The 20806-nt window shown below is 43.0% G+C and overlaps 3 protein-coding genes across 3 annotated transcripts in view; 1 reads left to right on the top strand and 2 right to left on the bottom strand.

Annotated features, from left to right (window-relative positions):
• The window catches only part of LOC126564210 (ubiquitin carboxyl-terminal hydrolase 35), a 164650-nt gene that overhangs the window by 87968 nt on the left and 55876 nt on the right, over window positions 1-20806 (top strand). The gene's annotated exons all lie outside the window — the stretch shown is intronic.
• Window positions 7727-9063, bottom strand: LOC126564849 (opsin-3). Its single transcript, XM_050221970.1, has 3 exons — window positions 8801-9063; window positions 8044-8724; window positions 7727-7967 (listed from the first exon to the last, which is right to left on the bottom strand). The coding sequence occupies exons 1-3, from the start codon at window positions 9043-9045 to the stop codon at window positions 7739-7741; spliced, it is 1155 nt and encodes a 384-aa protein (XP_050077927.1). The 5' UTR covers window positions 9046-9063; the 3' UTR covers window positions 7727-7738.
• LOC126565768 (tyrosine-protein phosphatase Lar) overlaps window positions 19872-20806 on the bottom strand; it is a 117096-nt gene continuing 116161 nt past the window's right edge. Inside the window, exons 17-19 of the mRNA XM_050222976.1 lie at window positions 20673-20805; window positions 20126-20542; window positions 19872-19991 (exon numbers count right to left, since the gene is read on the bottom strand). Of these exons, the coding sequence (XP_050078933.1) occupies window positions 19923-19991; window positions 20126-20542; window positions 20673-20805 (619 nt within the window). The 3' untranslated portion in view covers window positions 19872-19922. The remainder of the gene's footprint in view (window positions 19992-20125; window positions 20543-20672; window position 20806) is intronic.

A 20806-nucleotide genomic window follows, 5' to 3' on the forward strand; every position in this document is an offset into this window, starting at 1 on the left:
ATGATTAAACATTTGCTGCTCTTTATTCGCTCGGTATTTGCTACCTCTCCTAACGTCACATATCCTTCTTCTCGATCATCCTTGTTGGCCCGAATGATCGTTGCACATCAGCACCGAACAACTGCTGTTTACCAAGAAGTTCGTTCTTCTGTGTTAATATTTAAAAATTATTTTAATGAATTAGCTTGCATATTTACCGCTGAATTATTTGCTTTTTATCTCATCAAATATTTATGTTTTGCCTTCTTTGTGTTCAAGGTTAGATAATGGAAAATAAGGTGTTGAAAAACCTATCATATATTCAATTTATAACAATCACGGATAAATTGAAAACACACTTCTTAGTACATCGATGAACGGACGAGTTTTTCCGCAGTCATACAAAAAATCTGTAAAAGTATTTATTTTTAGTTAATTATGACGGTAAGATGTCGTATTGTCAAAGGCTATAAAAGTGCTATCATTTTATTTGTATTTGTTGATTGGGTCAATCAAAGTATTGGCCATTATCATGTATTTATTTCTTTCTTCCTTTCGATTAAACGGCGGAGTCCTTTTCGGAAAACTGATACGTTTTTGGACGCAATCCAGGTATCCAACCAATTCTGGATCTGCTCATTGGAGGAGAACTGCTGGTCAGCCAATCCTTGTGCCATGGATCGGAACAGATGGAAATCCGATGGTGGCAGATCCGGTGAATACGGCGAGTGCGGTAAAACAGCCCATTTGAGGTTATTCAGGTAGTTTTTCAGAGGTTGCGCAACATGTGGTCGAGCATTTCATGCAGCAGAATAACTTTGTCGTGGTGTGATGAGTATTCTGGTCGCAGTGCTCGGCTTAAACTCATCAATTGTTTCCGGTAGCGTTCACTAGTGATTGTTTCTCCCGGTTTCAGACGTTCGTAGTAGATGACGCCTAGCTGGTCCCACCAAAAACTCAGCATAACTTTCGAGCTATTGCTATAACATCCTCGAATAATAACATCTTCGGCCGAGCTGATGATATTAGGGTATGACCGGGGAATCCCTATGATTTTTTGCGCTTAGGATTGCTGAACAAAATCCACTTCTCGTCTCTCGTCACGATTCTGTGCAGGAACCCCTTTCTGTTGTGCCGCTGGACCAGCAATTCACACATGAAGAGTCTGCGATCAATTTTTCGGTAACAAAAAGCGAGCAAAAACTATCGAAAAAAATGGGTATAAATAAAGTTGTCTTCTCAATCACCGAGGAGCTGTCTAGAAAAAATGTGCAAGAAGCTGAACTTTGCTTTCAATTCTTTCTAGAGGTTTGAGTGTCCCCCTACCCAAGGTAAAGCCTCAAACCTTCAACATCCCTCTAAGGGATATTCCTTCTGAATATCCAAAGCCGCCTGGACAACTTGTTCCGCCGATGAGCATCGAGACCAAGGCTAAGTCCTCAACTTCTCCGACGTTTCAGCAGGAAAGATTATCATCTTTAGACCGCTTGGAAAAATGGAGTAAATATAATAAAAAAGCAGCACCCAGATAGTTCCGTTTTCATCGCGGTTAATAGTTCAATTTTTGCTACTCCACCACACTTCATTGTTTCAAGTCTAACATTTCTAGTATAAGCAATACGGCCTGGCCGTCCTTTATGAATAAAAAAAAAAACATTTCTAGCATCAGATACAAGCAAGTGATAAGACATGCATTTGTGTGTTTATACATAGCGCAACTGTTAAAAGTGCCCATTGCTTAAACCCAAATGACATTTAATCCGGATGTTCTACGAGCAATATTCATTTGTATACCTGCAAAGATAGAAACATTGATTGTTATTCGTTTTTTAATTGATTTATACTTATTGCGAAAACCACTCGCACCATCCAACGAAACACGCTCGCCCTATCGTTCCTTCACACGGCCACACGGCTTGGCACTTTGGCTTTGCGCAATAAAATGACACCGTAAAGCGACGTGTCTCGGGAAATGGGACGTGTACTCGAAAAGGCGCATTGCAGCCGTTTCGATCGTAAAGTGACACCGGCAAATCCACTAATAGGTTGGCATCTGCCTGTTTAAAAATGTGAACAATTAATCTGTATTCACACGAAGGGCGACGGTTAATGCAGCGATTCGGCGATTTCGCTGGGGATGTAAATCTTTTGAAGCATTCCGTTGAAGGATGTGACGTGCGTAGGCTTACACTAATTATTTAACCTACGAGCAGTATGCAAAGTCGATAATTGATTTCATGGAATTGGTTGTTGTGGTGCAGTTACTATTGTTCGATTGCTGGTAGGGTAATAAGGTGTGAACAATTTAAAATGTTTCCTAGAAAGGCAGCCACTCATGTGAAAACAACGATAATTGATAACAGATTAAACCAGCATGCATCGACACTTTTGGGAACTGAAGCAGAGAGGTAGAGGTTGATTTATGTAGGTAAAATATTAAACTCATAAAAATGACAAACTCCTTTCACGTTTAAGTTTGTTAAAGGGTATGGTTTTTGGTAAAAAAAATGTCACTTAATAAAAAGTAAAACAAAACACCAGAAAATAGCGTTAAAATGGAACGCAAATGCAAGTACGCTTTCGCGAACCGGTTTGACGGGCGCTCAGTAAATAGCTAATGAATGAATAAATAATGAGTTTTAATCAATCTAAATAAATAGATCCCGTCTAACAATCGAGCAGTGCGTGCCACTTCTTTCGTGATACGCCGAAAGAAACTTGAGCTTAAAATGTGGCTACAATCTGCTGGTAGTAAACGAGCCGCTGCTACCAGCCTTCATTAGCGTTTGTTCATTTGCAGATTGTACGCCGTTGAGACGCCGGGGCGACCGTGGCAGCGTTGGTTGGTGTTGAGCATGGGCCCTTTGAATCGACACTAATTAATACGCACTCAACGTTTCAATTGCCTTTGCCGGAGGCTGTGTGTATGAGGAATGTTAACATACAGCGAGAGTTGGGCTAGTCAATCGTTTGAAACCGTTTCTTCCGTACCGGAGGCCGTGTATTGATGGTTTGCCTTTTTGAAGATGAATCGGTTCGTTTGAGATACGGTGCTGCCGGTAAAGGTAAATTGAAAGGATACGGTCTATTACGGTGCTTGAAAGTTATTTATAAATAGAGCGAAAAATGACAGTAACGTTGAAACATTCAGTTCGTACAGGAAAACAATTTGAAAGGTCAAATCGTAACAGTTTAAATTAAGGGTAAAGTTGTTTGATGGATAAAAAGGATAATTATTGATAGATTGAAGCTTCAATATTATTTATGAAGTAACTAGTTTGGTTGTAACTCCAGAATCTCACCAAGGATCGGTTACAATATGAGTAATTTAGTTCTTTTCAATCAGAGTGTATCTGATCTTTTTGCTCTCTTGTTCATCGAGGCGGTTCACGATTCCATAGATAGAACTGAACAACCGATCAAATCATGCGGTTGTGAAAATTCCCTTATGCTCCAGGGGTTGAGGGTACAAAACAGGCAGAGCAGAGTAAGGTGTGTGTTTAAAAAAAGAAACCGTTCTAATCTGATTGAGAACTGAGGTAAAGGGAAACACTTTTATATTTGCTGTTAAACATTACGGTACATTGTGTCATCGACATTTAAGTTTTTAAACTTTCTCTCACCTCATTCTCACCGTAATAGATCTCGACTAAGAAGTAGAATACCAATCGACGATGACTGTCGCGAGGTGTCGATCACGACTGATCTTCACACAACATAACTGGGTATCGAATCCCGTTCCGGATCATATCTCCTTACGCAGGATTGACTATCTATGGAAAAAATCAAGTCAAGAAGTCTCCTGAGACTGTATAAGACAACAGTACTATCCGTATTGGAATATGGAAGCATATCCTTCCATTGGGCATCAAATACGTTGATACTCAAGCTTGAAAGGCTACAGTACCGCTGTCTTAGACTCGCACTAGGGAGCATGAAATCCACACACAACATGTCCCTAGAAGTGATGACCGGAGTGATGCCGCTAAAACTACGTTTTGAAATGCTGTCGCTTCGCCTTCTAGTCCGTTGTTCAGTATCAAATCCCTTGCTAATAGGAAATTTTGAAACGCATCTAGAGACTGGTTCTAAGAGCAAAATTCTCAAGATTTATGAAGCTTTTGTTGCCCTATTCCTCGTTGCGCTAGGAAATTAAACCATACCGAATGATCTTCGCCCGAGGATAGTACCGGGCATTTTATGAACAAGTATGGTCATTTAGACCAAATAAGCCAGCCACTGATGGATCATCCTCGGAGGAGGGCACTGGATTCGAAGTGTTTAGCGATTCCACCGAAGCTTTTTTTAAATTGAGGCAGCCATGTAGTGTTTACACCGCAGAGCTAGCAGCAATCTTGTACGCACTATCCATGATAGCAGCGAAACCTTCGGACCAGTTCTTCATTTTCACTGATAGCCTTAGTGTTATTGAAGCATTGCGATCTCCGAAGGCTGTTAAGAGTCAGGATTTCCTCACCATCAAAATCATTGAACTGCTTGGGTCAATTTTCGATAAGGCGTCTAGGATTTCGATAATTCGGGTCCCTTCTCATTGTGGAATTCCCGGCAACGAGAAGGCAGACTCGGCGTCCAAGAAGACGCTTTTTACGACAGTTCAATCTCGGCCCAGGAGTTCCTTCGTTTCCCACAGCAACTTTTCCTGTCTCGCTGGCAGAGCATGTGGGAGGCGGATGAACTCGGGCGTTTTCTCTTCTCGACCTCTCCGCAAGTGTCCCTGCGGCCTTGGTTCGATGGGCTCTCTGTAGACCGGGCGTTCCTACGAATGATGTCTCGACTGATGTCGAATCATTTTGCGTTGAATGCTCATCTACAGCGTATAACTCTGGCTCAGACAAAAGTGTGTGGTTGGATTCGGTGATGGATTCCAAGATGTGGATCATCTTCTGTGGTCCTACGTGGAATTTGAAAACGCAAGACCCTCCTTGTTGAGTGCAGTCGAGCATATTGGCAGACGAAAGGGTGCAGAAATTAAAGAAGTGTTGGCTACCAGTGACTTCCCCTAGATGAGGATCATTCACCGATTCGCCAGAGACAACGGTCTTGTCCTATGATTCCACATCCCTAGTATCCTTCCAATCCTTATTCGTATTCCCCCATTCCTTTTTTGTTAAATGTTGTGTTATCTATGTAAATGTATTTTTTGTAGTGCCACGGGTGATCTGATGACGGGGCTACAGCACTCGAGGGCGATTCCAATATTGCCGTAAAAGGGAGGCACGCGTTGTTCAAAGTACAGTGTTCTCTACTCCAGTCCAGCTTTGACACGTCGAGTTTGACAGCGTTGACGTTGGTTTGTGGGTGTTTGGCGGGTTCAGTCTCAAGAGTAGTGAAGTCGCTTTCGCTGATGCGGGATAGAGCTTGTCGATCATCCTTTGATTGGACGTTGACTAGTGTGAGCTTGGAATGTCATTGCTAAGCTGCACAGGAGAACACTGTACGCCGGCGAATACATGTTTGCGCTGTCTGAACAATATTTGTTTGTTTATTGCAGTCCAGACCAAGCCAAAAAGGTCAGCAATAGAACGGCCACAACACAATGGCCTGAAATCCTAAACAATCAATCATCATCGATACAATAGCCTCAACAATAGTACCGGACCATCATTTACCAATATCATCATCATCATCAACATCATCGCCATCACCACCATCAGCAGCACCACCATCAGCAGCACCACTCATCCACAACCGAGCATACCCGGGATATGGCAAACGACAGGGAAGAAATGCCTTGAAAAAAGGGAAGGAAAAAATATTCTGTTTTGTAGCGTAGTCAACACAAGCGGTGTTGACAATACGGCGTAGAGCCGTCATACTAAAATAAAATAAAATCCTAGACATTGTAGGTGAAGATCACTTGAAGTTGTAATGGCAAGGAAGGAGTAAAAATTGAAGGTTTCATTTTTCTTGTTCAAGAAAATTTGATGAATGTTTCGAAGAATGAGACGTTTACAGTGCATACAGAGTCACCTGTTTCCTTGTTATATTTTATTTTTCTAAAGAAAATCACTTCCGGATGTTAGCTGTTGAGAACAAAACCAATGCAAAATAAGCTGAAATGAACAGACATGCTTGAACCATCAAACAACTCAACAGCATTGGCGGAACTTAAACCGTACGTTAAGGTAACTACAGATAAAACGATGGTAAATAGCAAATCTATTTCATGTTATGTCACAAAATACATTAAAAAAGTATCTTAATGTTTTTATCTCTTTGACCATTCAAAACAGAGGTCAGAGGACAAGCATAATTGCTTCAAATACAGACAAAGCAGGGATGTAAAGATAGCAAGATAAAAACACAACTCGGTCAGGAGATATGACTGATGCCGAAATCAACACTAGACGATGCCCGATCGCTCTATCAATAACACAAAAAAGTTCTCCCATGCATGATCTAGCATGTAGCAATCAAGCCGGTCCGGCTAGTCGATGCGATTGTCAAGTAGACCTGCGAAAAAAATACTCTGTGCGTCACAATTCCGCTGTTTTAGCGACTCCAAGCCAAGTAACGCGTTACGTCCATTGTAGTACACCAAGACACTCCAGCTGGACTACATGGATTCCAGGAGAGCCAACTAGCATGCCGATATGGGCCACCACGCCACGGATGAGCACTCCTCCAGAGACCGTACTAAGGAGCAGTACAGCATCTTAACGGCAATCGCGTCGGTAAGATCGCGCGCAAACTCCTTCAAAATGCCAACTAGCTGAGTGCCCTTAGCGACGATGCGCTCTAGCTGGTCATGGAAGCTCAACTTATCGTCAAGGAGCACTCCTAGATCTCTGACGCAGCTTTTACGGACCAGGGCAGTGTCGAGAGCATTCTGGAGATGCAGCTGATCCCCGTAAAGCAGGTGCCTCTCAGGAGGGAGCGCACGTGTGATGTCGTTCAAGAATATCACGAAGAGAAGCGAACCAAGGTTGCTCCCTTGTGGCACTGCTGAGGTTTGGTCCCCCATCTTCACACGATACGAACGGTCGTTGAGGTAGGACCGCATCCAGTTTAGCATTTGTCCCGGAAGACCAAGCTCCTGAAGCTTGGCGAGCAGCAACGAATCGCATTGCTGCCCTGTGAAGTTAGAAACTTACGATTTATTCAGAAAAAATGGCGAATGGTTTGGCTAGAGCGATTCTGAAACGCCCAAGCAAACATAGGAGCACTGGTAGAAAATATTCCATTTTGAGTTACAAGTTTTGAGGGTATTGAGGGTGGATGGATGTTATGTTGGATATTGACATTGTACAAGATGCAGTCCGAAAATAAGGCATTGGCATAGCAGAAATCCGACAATGGAAGAGATGTATGTAGTTATGTAGTATGTAGTTCAATGGTATGGTTCGTGCAATAGTTAATTTCGTCAGATTTTGATACACAATCGACGATCATATGATCATCATCACTTACCTGTATTTGCCCGGGAAACAGCATAAGAACAGGGAGTATGTGAAATGTAGTTTTGTTACCTTATGTTATTTTGTTTGAATTATTGCAATAAGAAACATTTCAATTGAATGTAGTTTATTATTTTTTTCGCCATCTTTCAATCATCGTTCCGCTGTTCACAACCACAAACAACAAACTTCCGAAAGGTGACATTTTTCAGATATGCTTTGCTTAACACGTGCTCTGTTTAGAGTGAGGTTTAGGTTACTGGTGGACACTTACTTCTCTATTGTATACCGTTTGCAGCAAGTCCTTTAACGTTCGAGCGGTCAATCATCAAAAATTCCTTTTAGTTTGCGGCATTATCTCCACCGGCGGCTTGGTCGGCGACGACAGTGGCTTTGCTTTCGGTCGTGCTGACATTGTCATCGGCCTCCTTGATACCCATCCACGGTAGCCGGCGTTCCAGCTCCTGGCGGTATTTCGGATGGCTGATCGCGTACACCCATGGATCGAGACAGGACACAATCTTGCAGCAAACTGCCGGTACCATCGTGACGAACGGCGTTAGCATCGTCCTGCAAGTAGCGTTGGAAATTACGATCAATCTTTTCGCTTCCCGGGCATCGTTAGCAGCAGGAACCAATTTCTTACCTGTCACCGAACGCGCCAATCATCGTAACGATAGCGTACGGTGTCCACGCACACACGAACAGGAAGAAGATGGTGAAGGCGGCCTTGGCAATGCGCATCTCGACGGCTTGTGCCTTGTCGTTGCGGTTGGCCGTGAGCGACTCCACGTTCATCTTGCGGGCCTGATTCTTCAGCATCAGCTCGTGCTGACGCACGTGACCAAAGAGGCGGGCGTAGAAGTAGCAAATGAAAATCATCGGAATAACGTACGCCCAGGTGAAGATGCAGCCAACGAACACGCGCGTGTCCTGATCGTCGGTCAGATAGTCGAACGAACAGGTCGTCAGGTATCCTTCCGGGATGTAGCGACCCCAGATCTCGAACAGAGGCAACAGCGTGAACGGCATCGTCCACAGCCAGGTGAGACAGATCAGCAGACCGGCCTGTACGCGACTGAGCCGTCCGTCCAGCGGATTGGAGATCGTGCGGTAGCGATCGAATGCGATCACGGCATTCGAGATGGCACCACCAATACCGGACATACTCCCGAGGGCCGCGTATATCGAGCAACCGAGCCCATACCCGACCAATCGCTCCGAGAACGAGTTCACCAAAAACATAGGCATTTCGCACATCATCAGCAGATCGAAGATGGCCAGATTGATGATAAACATGTTCGAACCGTTACGAAGTGATTTCGAGCTATCGGATTGAATGGAAAGGTTATGATTCTTAGCATCTTCAATAGCTGGAAAGAGAAACTAGGCTGTAGACTTACGTGCCAAAAATCCACAGCACAATACCATTGCCGATGAGCGAAGTGTTCATCAGCACAAAGTAGATCATGGCGAGCATCAGATGCATGTAGTACGGTGGTGCCGGAAAACCCTTCCAGTGATCGTGCACCAGATGCTGCTCCTCGGGCGGTAGATTCCATCCCAACAGGTTCGGCATTTCGCCGGCAGTGCGCGCCATCGGCAACAACATGGCGCCCTCCGCAATGGTTTCATTCACCAGAAACATGACTTACGGATGTGCTGTAGATCGCGGTGCTGATGTAGTTTTGGACGCGTAGCACAATTTGGTAAGCTTTCCCACGGCTGTTGATAGACTGTGATGTTGAGATAGCACACGGTTTCGGTTTCGGTTTCTGGTGGCAAACAGGCACACTGGCTTTAGTTCTAGCACAAACAAATTCACTTTCCGGGCGGGGAACAATTTGGACCGGTTCCGGACAGAAACGCTTCGCAAATGTTCGAATTCTTCCGGTGCGTGGATTGTTTTTATACTGAAGTCGGTCCCCCAAAGGTGTGAGTTGATTTGTTCAATTGGATTACGAATGCGGGTGCATTGAGGTAACCACTGAATAAAAGGATTGCATGATTTGGAAGTGCATCAAATGCAAGCGGCTAGCTTTTAATTTGATTATCAACACTCTGTTTCTCATCAACTATCAAGTGCGGTTTAAAATTTCCCATTTGATCTATTGAAGTTTTTTTTTGCTATACTACAGCTATTTCAATTCGTATTTAGTATATTCGTGACTTCTTGTTTATCTCTTTCGGGATGGGCTGCTAGGTCATACTGGCCATCGATTGGTTTGCAAGAAATATTAATACTAAGTGGTGACATAGTTTCGCATAGTTATTTTTTTCAATAAAACCGACAGACTGATTAGAAATTTAACATACAATTTAACGCAAAACGCATAGATTTTCTCTAGGGGCTATCATAATCACTTCTGACACTAGCATTCCCGGATCAAACGCGTCACCAACCGAGATGAGGAGACGACGCATGCGGGTCAGTGGGTCACGCAAGCCAAACGCGGTGTCCGGGGCTTCGTATTGCCTGAGACCGGAGCACCCTGGCTGGTACGTATAGGTTCACCGATTAGAGGACCGCTCGACAATCGATGGAAGCGTTGAGGAGTCCCAAAATGAAGGTAAGTCTGGCCCGTCTGGCCATTTTGTTCATCAAGTAGCGGTAACCAGAGAAGCAAACATCCCCTGGACATGTAGTCCAGGATGTCGCCCCAGCAGAGCAAAGCAAAGCGAGTAGCCCTACGTTGTGTAGCGACCTTGGCCGCTACGATAGAGACCGTCGATGAAAGCTGATAAAGGCGGCCGTATCCGTACAGGCGGCTAAAGAACCTGAACCGTGAAGTGGGAGAGAAGGTGAGAGAAACATGATCTTGAGAATCGAGAGAGGACAAGGTGGATGATCGAAGGAGCTAACGGGCGATGGCGGCAAAAAAGATGAAGGGATTCTGGTGTCGGTGCTTGGCTAGAGAAGAAGTGTAGAAAATTTAAATAAAAGTTCTGGTGTTGGGGATCATAAAGTATATTATTTTCTTTATAAATAGTTCTAACCTTTTCAGTTGAATGGATTCGAGCTGCGCCAAGGATCGGTTTGAGATACTCAACCACACTGGGCTCGCATACTCCATCAGCGATCGAATCAGGGAGCACTATAGCGACTTGGTGCCGAGTTGATCATGAAACTACAGAGTCATGTCTATAACCAAGCCTAGCGATCGGTTGCTGATCAATATGGGCGCTCGGATTTTGTGACACAATCCTTTCTTATCGATAAATTAATAATTAATAATTTATCGATGTAAAGAGTAAAAGCGTCTTGCTTTCACCAACTCACGTCCAACACGCGCAGTGTGGCTTAACAAGTACGATTATCCTCTGGCGTACGGTTTTTGACGAAAACATTTTGCATTACCCGCATTTAAAAGAATGTTGTCATCAGGAAGCTCCATCGAATGGTCTTTCATGCATGAATAACATAAATCCTAAAATGGATCTATTGTACAACCAAATTGTTCCCAAATAGAACTAAACAGAAGTTTTTAATGAACATTAGCTTCTTCTTCTTCTTTGCTTAACGACCTCTAAAGTCATGCCCCGGCCATCGAAATGGCTTACTAGACTGCCGATACCACGTAGTTGGTTAGTCAGGCCTCACTACGGGGGGATTGTCCGGATGGGATTTGAACCCCGGTCCTGCCATTTGAAGACCGGCGCCGCTGTCACTTATACCACCGGGCCGCCCGTGAAGATTAGCAAAATATCCAGTTTAGCTGAGCTGTTCTCCGGTTTTCTGGTCGTACTCCTTCAAGTACAAATTAAATTAAATGAAAAAATATTTAGAATTTAGCAAAGCTTTACTTGCAATATAGCGGCGTTTGGGATAATTTTGACAGTCACATTTTTGTTTATAACTCGTGATGGAGTTGACGTAGGAAAACAAGCAATACGTCATTCGACAGCTAAAAGTGTACGGAACAAGCAGCGAAAACATCCCGTGATAAAAAAAATGCCAAAAAAGAGTACATTGTGGAAGCGGATCACATGCATCATGATGATCCGCGCCGGACGCGACAACCGCCGACACGGTTAACACCCAGAACAACCGGTGGCTGGCTTACTGCCCGGCGGACGTGCCACGGGTGCCGCAAACCAAGTTCCCCCAGAAGGGCGATAGTGTTTTTCTGCGTGCCACCGGATGGGGACGTGATGCCGCCCCACTTTTTCGAGCAGGGACTGAGGCTGAATGCGGACGGGTACATTTCCATGCTGGACACCGTTGTAAAGCCTTGGATCACGAGAGTGGCCAACGGCAGATCATACGTGTTCCAGCAGGATTCCGCTCCATGCCATACAGCCTCCAAAACGATAAAGTGGTTGGCGGCCAATTTCAACGACTTCACCGCGCCGAATGTGTGGCCTTCCAGCTCCCCGGATCTTAATACAATGGATTATTTCGTGTGGGGCGCGGGACACCAACAGAACCTCCAGCAACACCAAGGCGGAGCTCAGGTCCGTTTTCGCGACCATACCCCGCGTAACTGACGCCAGGGCTTGTTGCCGGTTCCGGACACGGGTGGAGGCCTTAAAAGAAGCCGAGGGCGGATATTTTGAATAAAATGAATAAAATACATGGTAAGCTACTATTTCTAAAACAAAAACAATTTCCTCGATGATTAATTTTGCCATAAAAATGTTTTTTCTTTCTCCGTAGGTGACTGTCAGAATTATCCCGAACGCCCTTACGTTCAATTCTTCTAAATATGGTAAAAAAGTAATTCTATTCGCTGTTTCTATAGATTAATCATTCAAAGAAAGGAATGAAACTGATCGTCATGAGACGCCTGCAAAAGATCGATGAAAAAATTATGAACAATTTACTACTTTAAGAAAATTACGTTAGGGACTATAAAGAGTAGCTTGTATCATGTTGAACGTGGCATATATTTAGAAAGATAGATATGTCGGACACGTTAATTACTCATCTGGTGCGATGTACGGGTACATAATTATGTATTATTTACCCATAGTACCTATACCCACCATTAGAAAACAAAAACTCACAACTCGAAATGGAATCGCAAATCAATATCATCTATACCGATTTTTAATCCAGTTCCTCCTTCACGTTTTGGCTTCGTGCGTTTCTGTCCCACTGTCGAAATTGAGTCAAAATTAATTGTACCTTCTCCAATCTTTTCCCTATTAGCGCAGGCTTACTCCAGGGCAGAGTCCTGAACCACCTAATATTTATTCAGTTTTTAAGTGAGTTCTGTGTTACTTCATGACTGTTCCCTGTGTTAAGTCGATGACCTAAACATATATTTTCCAATCACCAAAATATTCTTAAATGTTTTTCCTCTTCACCATGCGGCAAATCTAGGAGAAGATGGCTGAAAAGCAGCTGAACACGTACCATCTCTTCATAGATTTCAAGGTCGCATATGATAGCATAGCATAGTGTAAAACTTTACGAGGCCATGAGCTCTTTTGGAATCTCGACCAAACTGATCAGGCTTGTTAGAATGACCATGGCCAGGTGAATCACATGCCAGGTGAAGGTGGATGGAAAACTCTCAAGGTTCTTTGCTACCACCAAAGGCCTGCGTCAGGGAGATGGGCTCGCCTGTCTCCTATTCAACTTGGCGCTAGAGAGGGCCATCCATGACTCGGAGGTGGAGACTTCTGGAACAGGAACAGTCTTCTATAAGTCAACCCAGATCCTGGCATACGCTGATGATATAGACATCATTGGTCTGCGGCTCTCACAAGTAGCAGAGGCCTACCAAAGGATCGAGCACGGCACGGCAATAATGCTGGCGGCCAGCCGGTCATTCTACAGCCTGAGGACACATCTCACCACAAAAAACCTGTCGCGATGCTCGAAGTTGGGACTGTATCGTACCTTTATAGTCCCAGTACTCACATACGCCTCTGAGGCCTGGACACTGTCCAAAACAGACGAAGCTCTCTTAGACGCGTTCGAGAGGAAGATGTTCAGAAGGATCGTTGGCCCCGTATGTGTGGAAGGACAATGAAGGAGCTGCTACAACGATGAGCTTTACGAACCGATGGGCTGGCCATGTTATACGCATGGCACCGGACGACGCAGCTCAGAAAGTCCTTTTGTGGACGGCCCACATGGACAGAGGAGGCCCAGATTGAGGTGGGAGGATGGCGTGGAATCATCTGCCATCAAGGCTGAGGCCGAGGCTATCCTCTTCACACTACCCTCGATTAGTAAGGTCCGGATACATTAAGCATTTAGCATGTAAGGGATTGAATTTAATCCTAAACCAACGGTACACGAAGCTTAAAAAGGTTTGTAGCTCCGAGAGCTACAAAGATGTCACGTAAACTTTTGACGGATTGATTTTCAAGAACAATCAGCATTTCAGAATTTATACAAAAGCATTTTAATTTCTGAAACAATCGCACCAATCCCTGGCAATTGGTCATAGAGTAGTACTTTTTTCGGCCAAAGAGTGAGATTTCGATGGAGGCGCCCAGTACTTCACTCCGGGAATTATACCTTGCCAAAATGGATTAAAGATTTTAAAGAATTTGTGGTACGAATATCTCATGGACACTTTCTAATTAAATGTCCCTCAATGATTGTTGATGTACGGTGGAGCAAGCCATCAGCAGCAGGGCCGAGCGAACTTTTGACCGCGTAAAACAAAAACAGAGGAAGGACTGGTTTAATGATGAGTGCTGGTTTGCACTATCCGAGAAGAACGTAGCTCGTACCCGAATGCTCTAACGCTAAACCCGGCAGAACGTGGAACACTACAAACATTGAGAAAGCAGCTGACCCGACTCTTCCAGGACAAGAAGCACTGATGTAGCTGTTAACCCATTCGGTGGATAATTTGGGACCAGAAAGAACTACTGGATGAGTATCACACAACCAGTGTACGAAAAGGGCGACACGCTCTACTGTGCTAACTTCTGGGTCATCTCATTCCTGAATGCTGCCCATACCATAGCCATAGGTACCATAGATTGGACCGATTCCCACGTGCAACGTGAGAGTGTCGAACTTGCTGTCAGAACCATTCGAATCTCATCAGGATTGGACCCAATCGGGACGAACTCTTCTGTTTGCTGTTCAACATCGTTCTGGAAGGTGTCAAGCAAAGCACGGGGTTCGAAATCCGGGGTAACATTTTAATCCGATTTAATCATTTCCTAGGCTTCACGGATGGTTTTGACATTTGGAGGTACCTACAAGGTACAAGGTACTTGGTTGCCGGAGGCTCTGACTGCGTTGGCAATCGGCAATTTGTCGTCCAATGTGAGCTCAAATGTCTTCCATACTGTGAAGAGTGACTTTAAAATTGTGACCTGTGACAGATTGCTTTAGAGAAATGAAAAATAGAGCTGGCATTCCAAAATTACCTGAATTGTCCGAATTGTACTCTGTATTGTCCAAACTTTGTATAACTTCTTGTCATCATGTTATTTTCCAGTGATCGTACAGCTAAAGATAGTCCTTTTTTCATAATTTTATTACATAACCTATATAATTTCGGACATTATCTATCTTTTTAGTTTGTTTCATATAGCTTTTGCTTTTTTATCCTTTTTTGCTTCCTCCCTCTTTTAGTTTTTCTTCTCATTTCTGTTTCCTAATCTTGCTTTCCTAATGTCCGTTTACTTTGCCCGTTTTATCCACAGTGTTTCTAACATATTATATGCGCGTTTTGCACGGTACATTGCATGAGTGTTTGTGTGTTTCTTCCTGCACACAGTTGTCCTTAATACGCTACAACTTCCCAGCCACACTCAGTGTCGAAGCCGTTCCCTGCGAAATTATCAATAGTTTTTTTTTCTCTCTCTCTCTCTGTCTCTAACCATATGCCTCCATTCTTTTCACTGTGCAATATTGTGTGTTTCCGTTCCAGCGATAGGCGAAACGGAAGCGCAGAAACAGTTTCAACATGTGCGTTGACATAGGGTGCCACTTTTTGTCACCCTTTTTCCCAGTTAGGTAGCTGTAATATCATTCTCTCTTTCGCGTTTTTGTTTTTCAACACTTGACCACAATGAGTTCCGTTTTATCCGGAATGCTTAAGATTATTATTGTAACACAACGCAAAACAAAAAAAACAAAACAAAAATGCGCCTTTAAACGTTTCAGTTAGATATGTAAACATATGAAAAACGCCAATAGTGTGTAACGCAATCATGCTTACAAAAGGTTTGTTTGTTATCGTGAGTGTTGATAAACTATCATCTCGGTGCGGTGGATTTTCGAATGAGTGTTGAGTGTTTTATTGGGCAAATGAATGGCAACGGTACTTGTAATATACGATAACTTGTTGCTTGGCTGGGATTCTGTTGGGATACGGGATTGGCTATGAAAAACTGTACATTGTTACATTCACAGCGAGCAGCCGATGCTGGTGCGCCTAAATTTTGGGACTCTAATGATGATGATATCAACGTAACATACTTTAACAATTAGTCGAGCGAGACCTGTTGCCTCTTTGTGTACTTGTTGCTGCTTAAAGTATTGTTTCATCTGCAATTCTCTTCGGGTGCTTTGTACAAAATGCTACATCTGTTTCTATTGGTTGCATTGTGGTTTCTCTGTGTGTGTGTGTGTTTGTTTGTTTTTGTTTTGCTATTGCTAGTTTTGCAGTCTAGTTTACTTGGTTGCTGGTTTTTCACTGGATAGAAAGAAACTTACTTACAAGATAGCAAGATTGCTTGTTATTTTAAATATCTCAAGGCGTTGCGTTGGAAAACAGATGTGATAACTCGCTTCTCTTTCTCTCTCTCTCTCTCCTTCTAGCCTCAAACAATAGCAGTAAATGGAATGCATGTATGGTGAAAACATATATACTAAAGGTATGTGGAATTAAGTTTGTTTTTAAATACTATCCGCATATTTAACTATTGATTGCTCGTTTCTGACAATTGTGCTGTTGGTTCTTCTGTTTTTTATTTTTATTTTTTTTATGGCCACCACTAAAATGCATTTAAAGTAGCAATAACATAAAGACTATTTTTTCTCATTTGGTGAAAACATATTCGAGAATTGATTGCTTTTGGTTGCCAAGAGGCTTACCGAGGACGATAAAAATCTAAAATTATGCAGAGCGCATGCTTTAACCATGTCATATGCTTTAGATATGGAATTGGACTTATTATTCAAAAAGTGGAAATAAATTGCAACGGGCAGTGAGAAATTACGGTTTGAGAAGAATAAAAATGGGACTTGCACAATAAACGTACAGCTAACTGCAAATATCTCATATAGTCACTTTGTTTTAATAATAAATCACTATCTTAAAAAATGATACCTAAAAAGTTCGACTTTTTCTAAAACTAGATCGTTTTGATCAATGTGTTGGCAAGATGAAAAAAAAGGTTGAAAATGTTACCTTCGCAGAAGTTTAACGGTGCGTGTTATGGTGAAAGAGAGTACCTGGAATCGTTTTTGGGGAAGATTGGAAGGAAAAAAAGTTACAATTTCAGACCAAGGTTCTCTACATTAGCGTTACCACGGGACACAGTTTAAATTGCGCATGATGAGCCAAAAGATGTTGACAATGAACGAGGAGGCAATTAATGTGCATGTTTCAGTCGATGCTAATCATTCCGATATGATATGGTAAATACCAACTAATATGCTCGTACAATAACCGCTAAAGATATACGTATGTATGTATGTAAAATTAACGCCCATATATACCAAGGTGCAGTGCACTTCTAATGGACCATGCGTGCGTGTTTTCCTTCCACGTGGCGCTTGTGATGCTTGTTAAATGTATGTATGTATGTGAGTGACTGTATGGATATTAATTCTACGCAAAATGGTGCGCCACTATACACGCAACAACACTGCTAATACATGCGCACATATCACATCAAAATACTACTTTAAATCAACCCAAGGTGCAACAGAGGTGCAGTGCGTTGTTGGGGCAATAAAACACAACATAAAAAGTGAAAGACATTTGTCGAGTATTGAATTCACAGACACAAACAACAACAAAAAAAAGTAAGTAAAAGGTGCAATTGTACACGTGGGCCGATCGCAGAAGTAACGCGATCGACAAATCCATTATCTGGGAAAGCTGCAGTACGTTTGTAAATAACTACGATGGCTAGTCCTTAAGTCAAAGTAACGTTCGTATAGGTGTATCTGTTTAAATAGGACTCAACAAGTAGCGTGTGGGGCGAGTTGCGAGTAGTTCTGCTTGACGAAGGGTTCTGTTTTTCACTGATTTTACCATTTTACAGTTGTGATAGTTTTACTTTTGCGCGACGCTTTCTGCACTACGTCTACATCTAGCGGATATAGTTGATTTTGCGTTTGTTTTGCATATACCTTTACACCCTTACGCTACGCAACCGTTCATCCATTCAGTCATCTACGAACACTCCGGTCTGATAATGTGAGCAACGCTTAACGCTCTCGTATTCCCATTCATACAAATCCCACACTCGACAAATCGATCGTGCCCACTCTTGCTAGTTTTGCTATACACGATCGTTTCGCACATACTACGCCAAAGTTGGTTGTTTCGTTCTACTGTTGCTGTTACCTAATGAGTATGCGTGTGTATTGTTTATGTTAAAAGTCAAATCATTAGCCAAGTCTCTTTGAATTAACGTTCATTATATATCAACCACTCTCACCTCACCGCACGATGAGCTTTTTGCGTTTGACAGTATATGAATATAGTCCTCGTTACTATTCGATTATGTTTTTTTCTTCTTTTCTCACGACTCACCGTTTCTGTTTGCTAAGAAACATAGTTCCGATATAAGTACCACCTGGTACGACTGTTTCAGAGATAAACAGTCGCCCTTTAAGGTTCGTGCTTCATGTGGAATACATTTGTGTGTTTGGGTGTCTGTGTGGTATGTTTTTGAGTGTTTTTTAGAATGTAAATGCTGTAGAGTAGTTTCGAGTACTTGTGCTCGATCGCTTGACCTTTTTCCACCGTCTGAACCATAAGTAATCGTCCTTTTTTTGCCTATGATACGTCAATGCCTTCTAGTGATACGCTAATAATATCAGTCTGACCGTTTGATGTTTCATTTTGATCGCTAGCAATTTAGCAAGCTTACACTAATAGCATCCTTTTTTTTTAGCCGTGTCTGAGAATATGGGCTAGGTTCGCCTTTCCAGTTGAGCCGGTCGACGGTCCGGTGGTATGCTTATAGCCAGTTCTCACATGCTTTAAAACACTGGATTGCCAAATACAACCAGGACTATTCCACCGTACGCAAGCTGAACCAAACATGGAAAGCCTAAACCTTCCGGGGAGGGCGGCCCGTAGTGCGGACTGGCTTTCCAACTAAGTGGTAACGACGGGTCTCGTAACCCATTTGATGGCCGGGCCTGACCTAGGAGCTCGTTAAGCCAAGACGAAGAAAGAAACCTTCCGAGCAGATGGATCCCAAAAGAAAGCGAAATTTAAAAAATTAAATTGCCAAATTATTTGTGCCTGTTGGGGAACAATGGTAAACCTCAAAACCTAGCCTCAAATTAAAAACACAGTTTTGGTAAATCGACTGTAAACGCAATGCTATAGTCACTGCAATCGTAAAATAACTACATGAAAAGTATTTTGTCGGGGTCATCATTTCCATACCAGATAGGACTGGAAAAAGGAACATGAAAGCTGCACGTCATCTGTACGGATGAATATTTCGTCAATTGATGAAGATTTGTGTACTATTTGTCTTCTAAAACTTATGCCTGTCTTTGTCCTCCTTCTCCTCCATCATTCACCTCCACATACACTAAAATGGCAGTAATGATTGTGATGTTAGTGTGAGTATGTGGGGCGTATTTTTTTTTCCTTACCGAAAAAAATGGTTCTTCGGTTCGCTAGTTTAAAAGTTAGCTTTTATATAGGGTTAATTTTAGTTGCGGAATTGGTTTGTTTTGAAAAATTTGCTATATCTTTTAATTGCACCCTTGCAAAACTTGCTGCTTCGCGGCACGCTTTTTTTTTGTCGGGCGTCTCGATTAATCAACACATTATTTGATGTGAGTCTCACCACTTCGAACAGATTCTTAGACATTAAATGTTTGGTAGGAAATTTGTTTTTGCTAGATAGCTTACAACTTGCTTTGCTTATCAGGATTTCAATACATCCTTGCTTGTTTTTTTTTTTAGTGTTTAACTATTGATTTTCCTAGTAGTAGCAGAGTATAATCAAATTTTGAAAATCTTTCTAAATCTTATCGAGATACAATTTTGCCTCGGAAGGATATACACATTCCATGCGCTTATATGCTGGGTCATTATCGGTTGAAAAATGGCTTTTTAAAAGGGGGTGGTGGCAAAATAAAATCAATAAACGGCTAGATAAAAGGATGATGATGCTCGTACTGCCGCCCCATTGTTCGTAAACCGTCGTTGGTTGATTGCTAGATACGCGTCAATGTATGATAAAATATGACGATGGAACAATAAAATACCGACCTTCGGCTAGTGATGATCGGCCTGGCGTATGATTGGGGTAATCGGCGCCAAAGGTGCTGACAGACAGACAGACAGACCGACAGTGTCAGGCGCATTGATAAGAAGATGGCTTGTTTTGGGGTGCTCTTTAGGTTGCATAGTGATCAAACGAACCTAGATACTCCAGTGCAGCACGATAGCAAAACTGATACTGATCCTGTGGGAGAGATGAATGGGAACGTAACAGTTGTCATTTAATTACGCTCGCAAAGAAAAAGCACTAGGGCCTGGGGCTGGCGGCGACGGGTACACGTTTTTAGATAGCTTCAAATGATTTTCCAGTTAACTTACCTCTGTCTGTACCATTGCTGGCCGCTGGGAGCGTAGTATTCGCACCGTTTGAAATACGTCCAGCACGCCCTCGTACTGCATCCGCTCGAGTACGATGCTGAGCGTGATAAAGACGCCGGTACGGCCAACGCCCGCACTGCAATGAACCGTAATCGGTCCGTCCTGGCCGAACTGTTCCTTTGTTTTGTGCACCTGGCCGATGAAGTCGATGAAGCCCTCGCCCGACTTGGGCACGCCCTGTTCTGGCCAGTCGATGAACTGGAACTGGCGTACCGTGCGCGAGGAACCGTCGCGAGCATCCGTAACCTTGAATTCTCTCAGTTTGTACTGCGGCATATTGTACTCGGCGATCGGATCCACCACGTAGCACTGATAGCGTACCGAACGCTCATGAGGCCAGTATTGGAAGCATTTTTCCTACAGCAAAGAAGCAAGATGATTATCGATTAGTAGAACAGTTCTGTATCCATGTGTTTTTCGAGCGATTCTGATATTTAAATCTTTCCAACAATCGGAAGGGAATGCACTAGTATTCAATCGAACTTACTCGTCCCATTTCTTTAAGCTTTGTTAGCATGACCACTATTGTTGAATTGTGTTCCCAGAGCATTCGCCAAAAGTCTTCTGCCGTTTCTTGAAGAGGTCCTTGGGCGGCAATGTAAGCGTTACGATATCGATAGC

Source organism: Anopheles maculipalpis, chromosome 3RL (genome assembly GCF_943734695.1).
Source record: "Anopheles maculipalpis chromosome 3RL, idAnoMacuDA_375_x, whole genome shotgun sequence".
Classification (NCBI taxonomy): domain Eukaryota; kingdom Metazoa; phylum Arthropoda; class Insecta; order Diptera; family Culicidae; genus Anopheles; species Anopheles maculipalpis.

Bases quoted from the DNA above. Each gene is read 5' to 3' on its own strand.
- LOC126564849 (XM_050221970.1), bottom strand. From the start codon at position 9,045: ATGTTTCTGGTGAATGAAACCATTGCGGAGGGCGCCATGTTGTTGCCG. The intron at 8,725-8,800 runs GTAAGTCTACAG...TCAATCCGATAG, and splicing joins GTGCTGTGGATTTTTGGCAC to CTCGAAATCACTTCGTAACG. The intron at 7,968-8,043 runs GTAAGAAATTGG...CGCTACTTGCAG, and splicing joins ATTGGCGCGTTCGGTGACAG to GACGATGCTAACGCCGTTCG.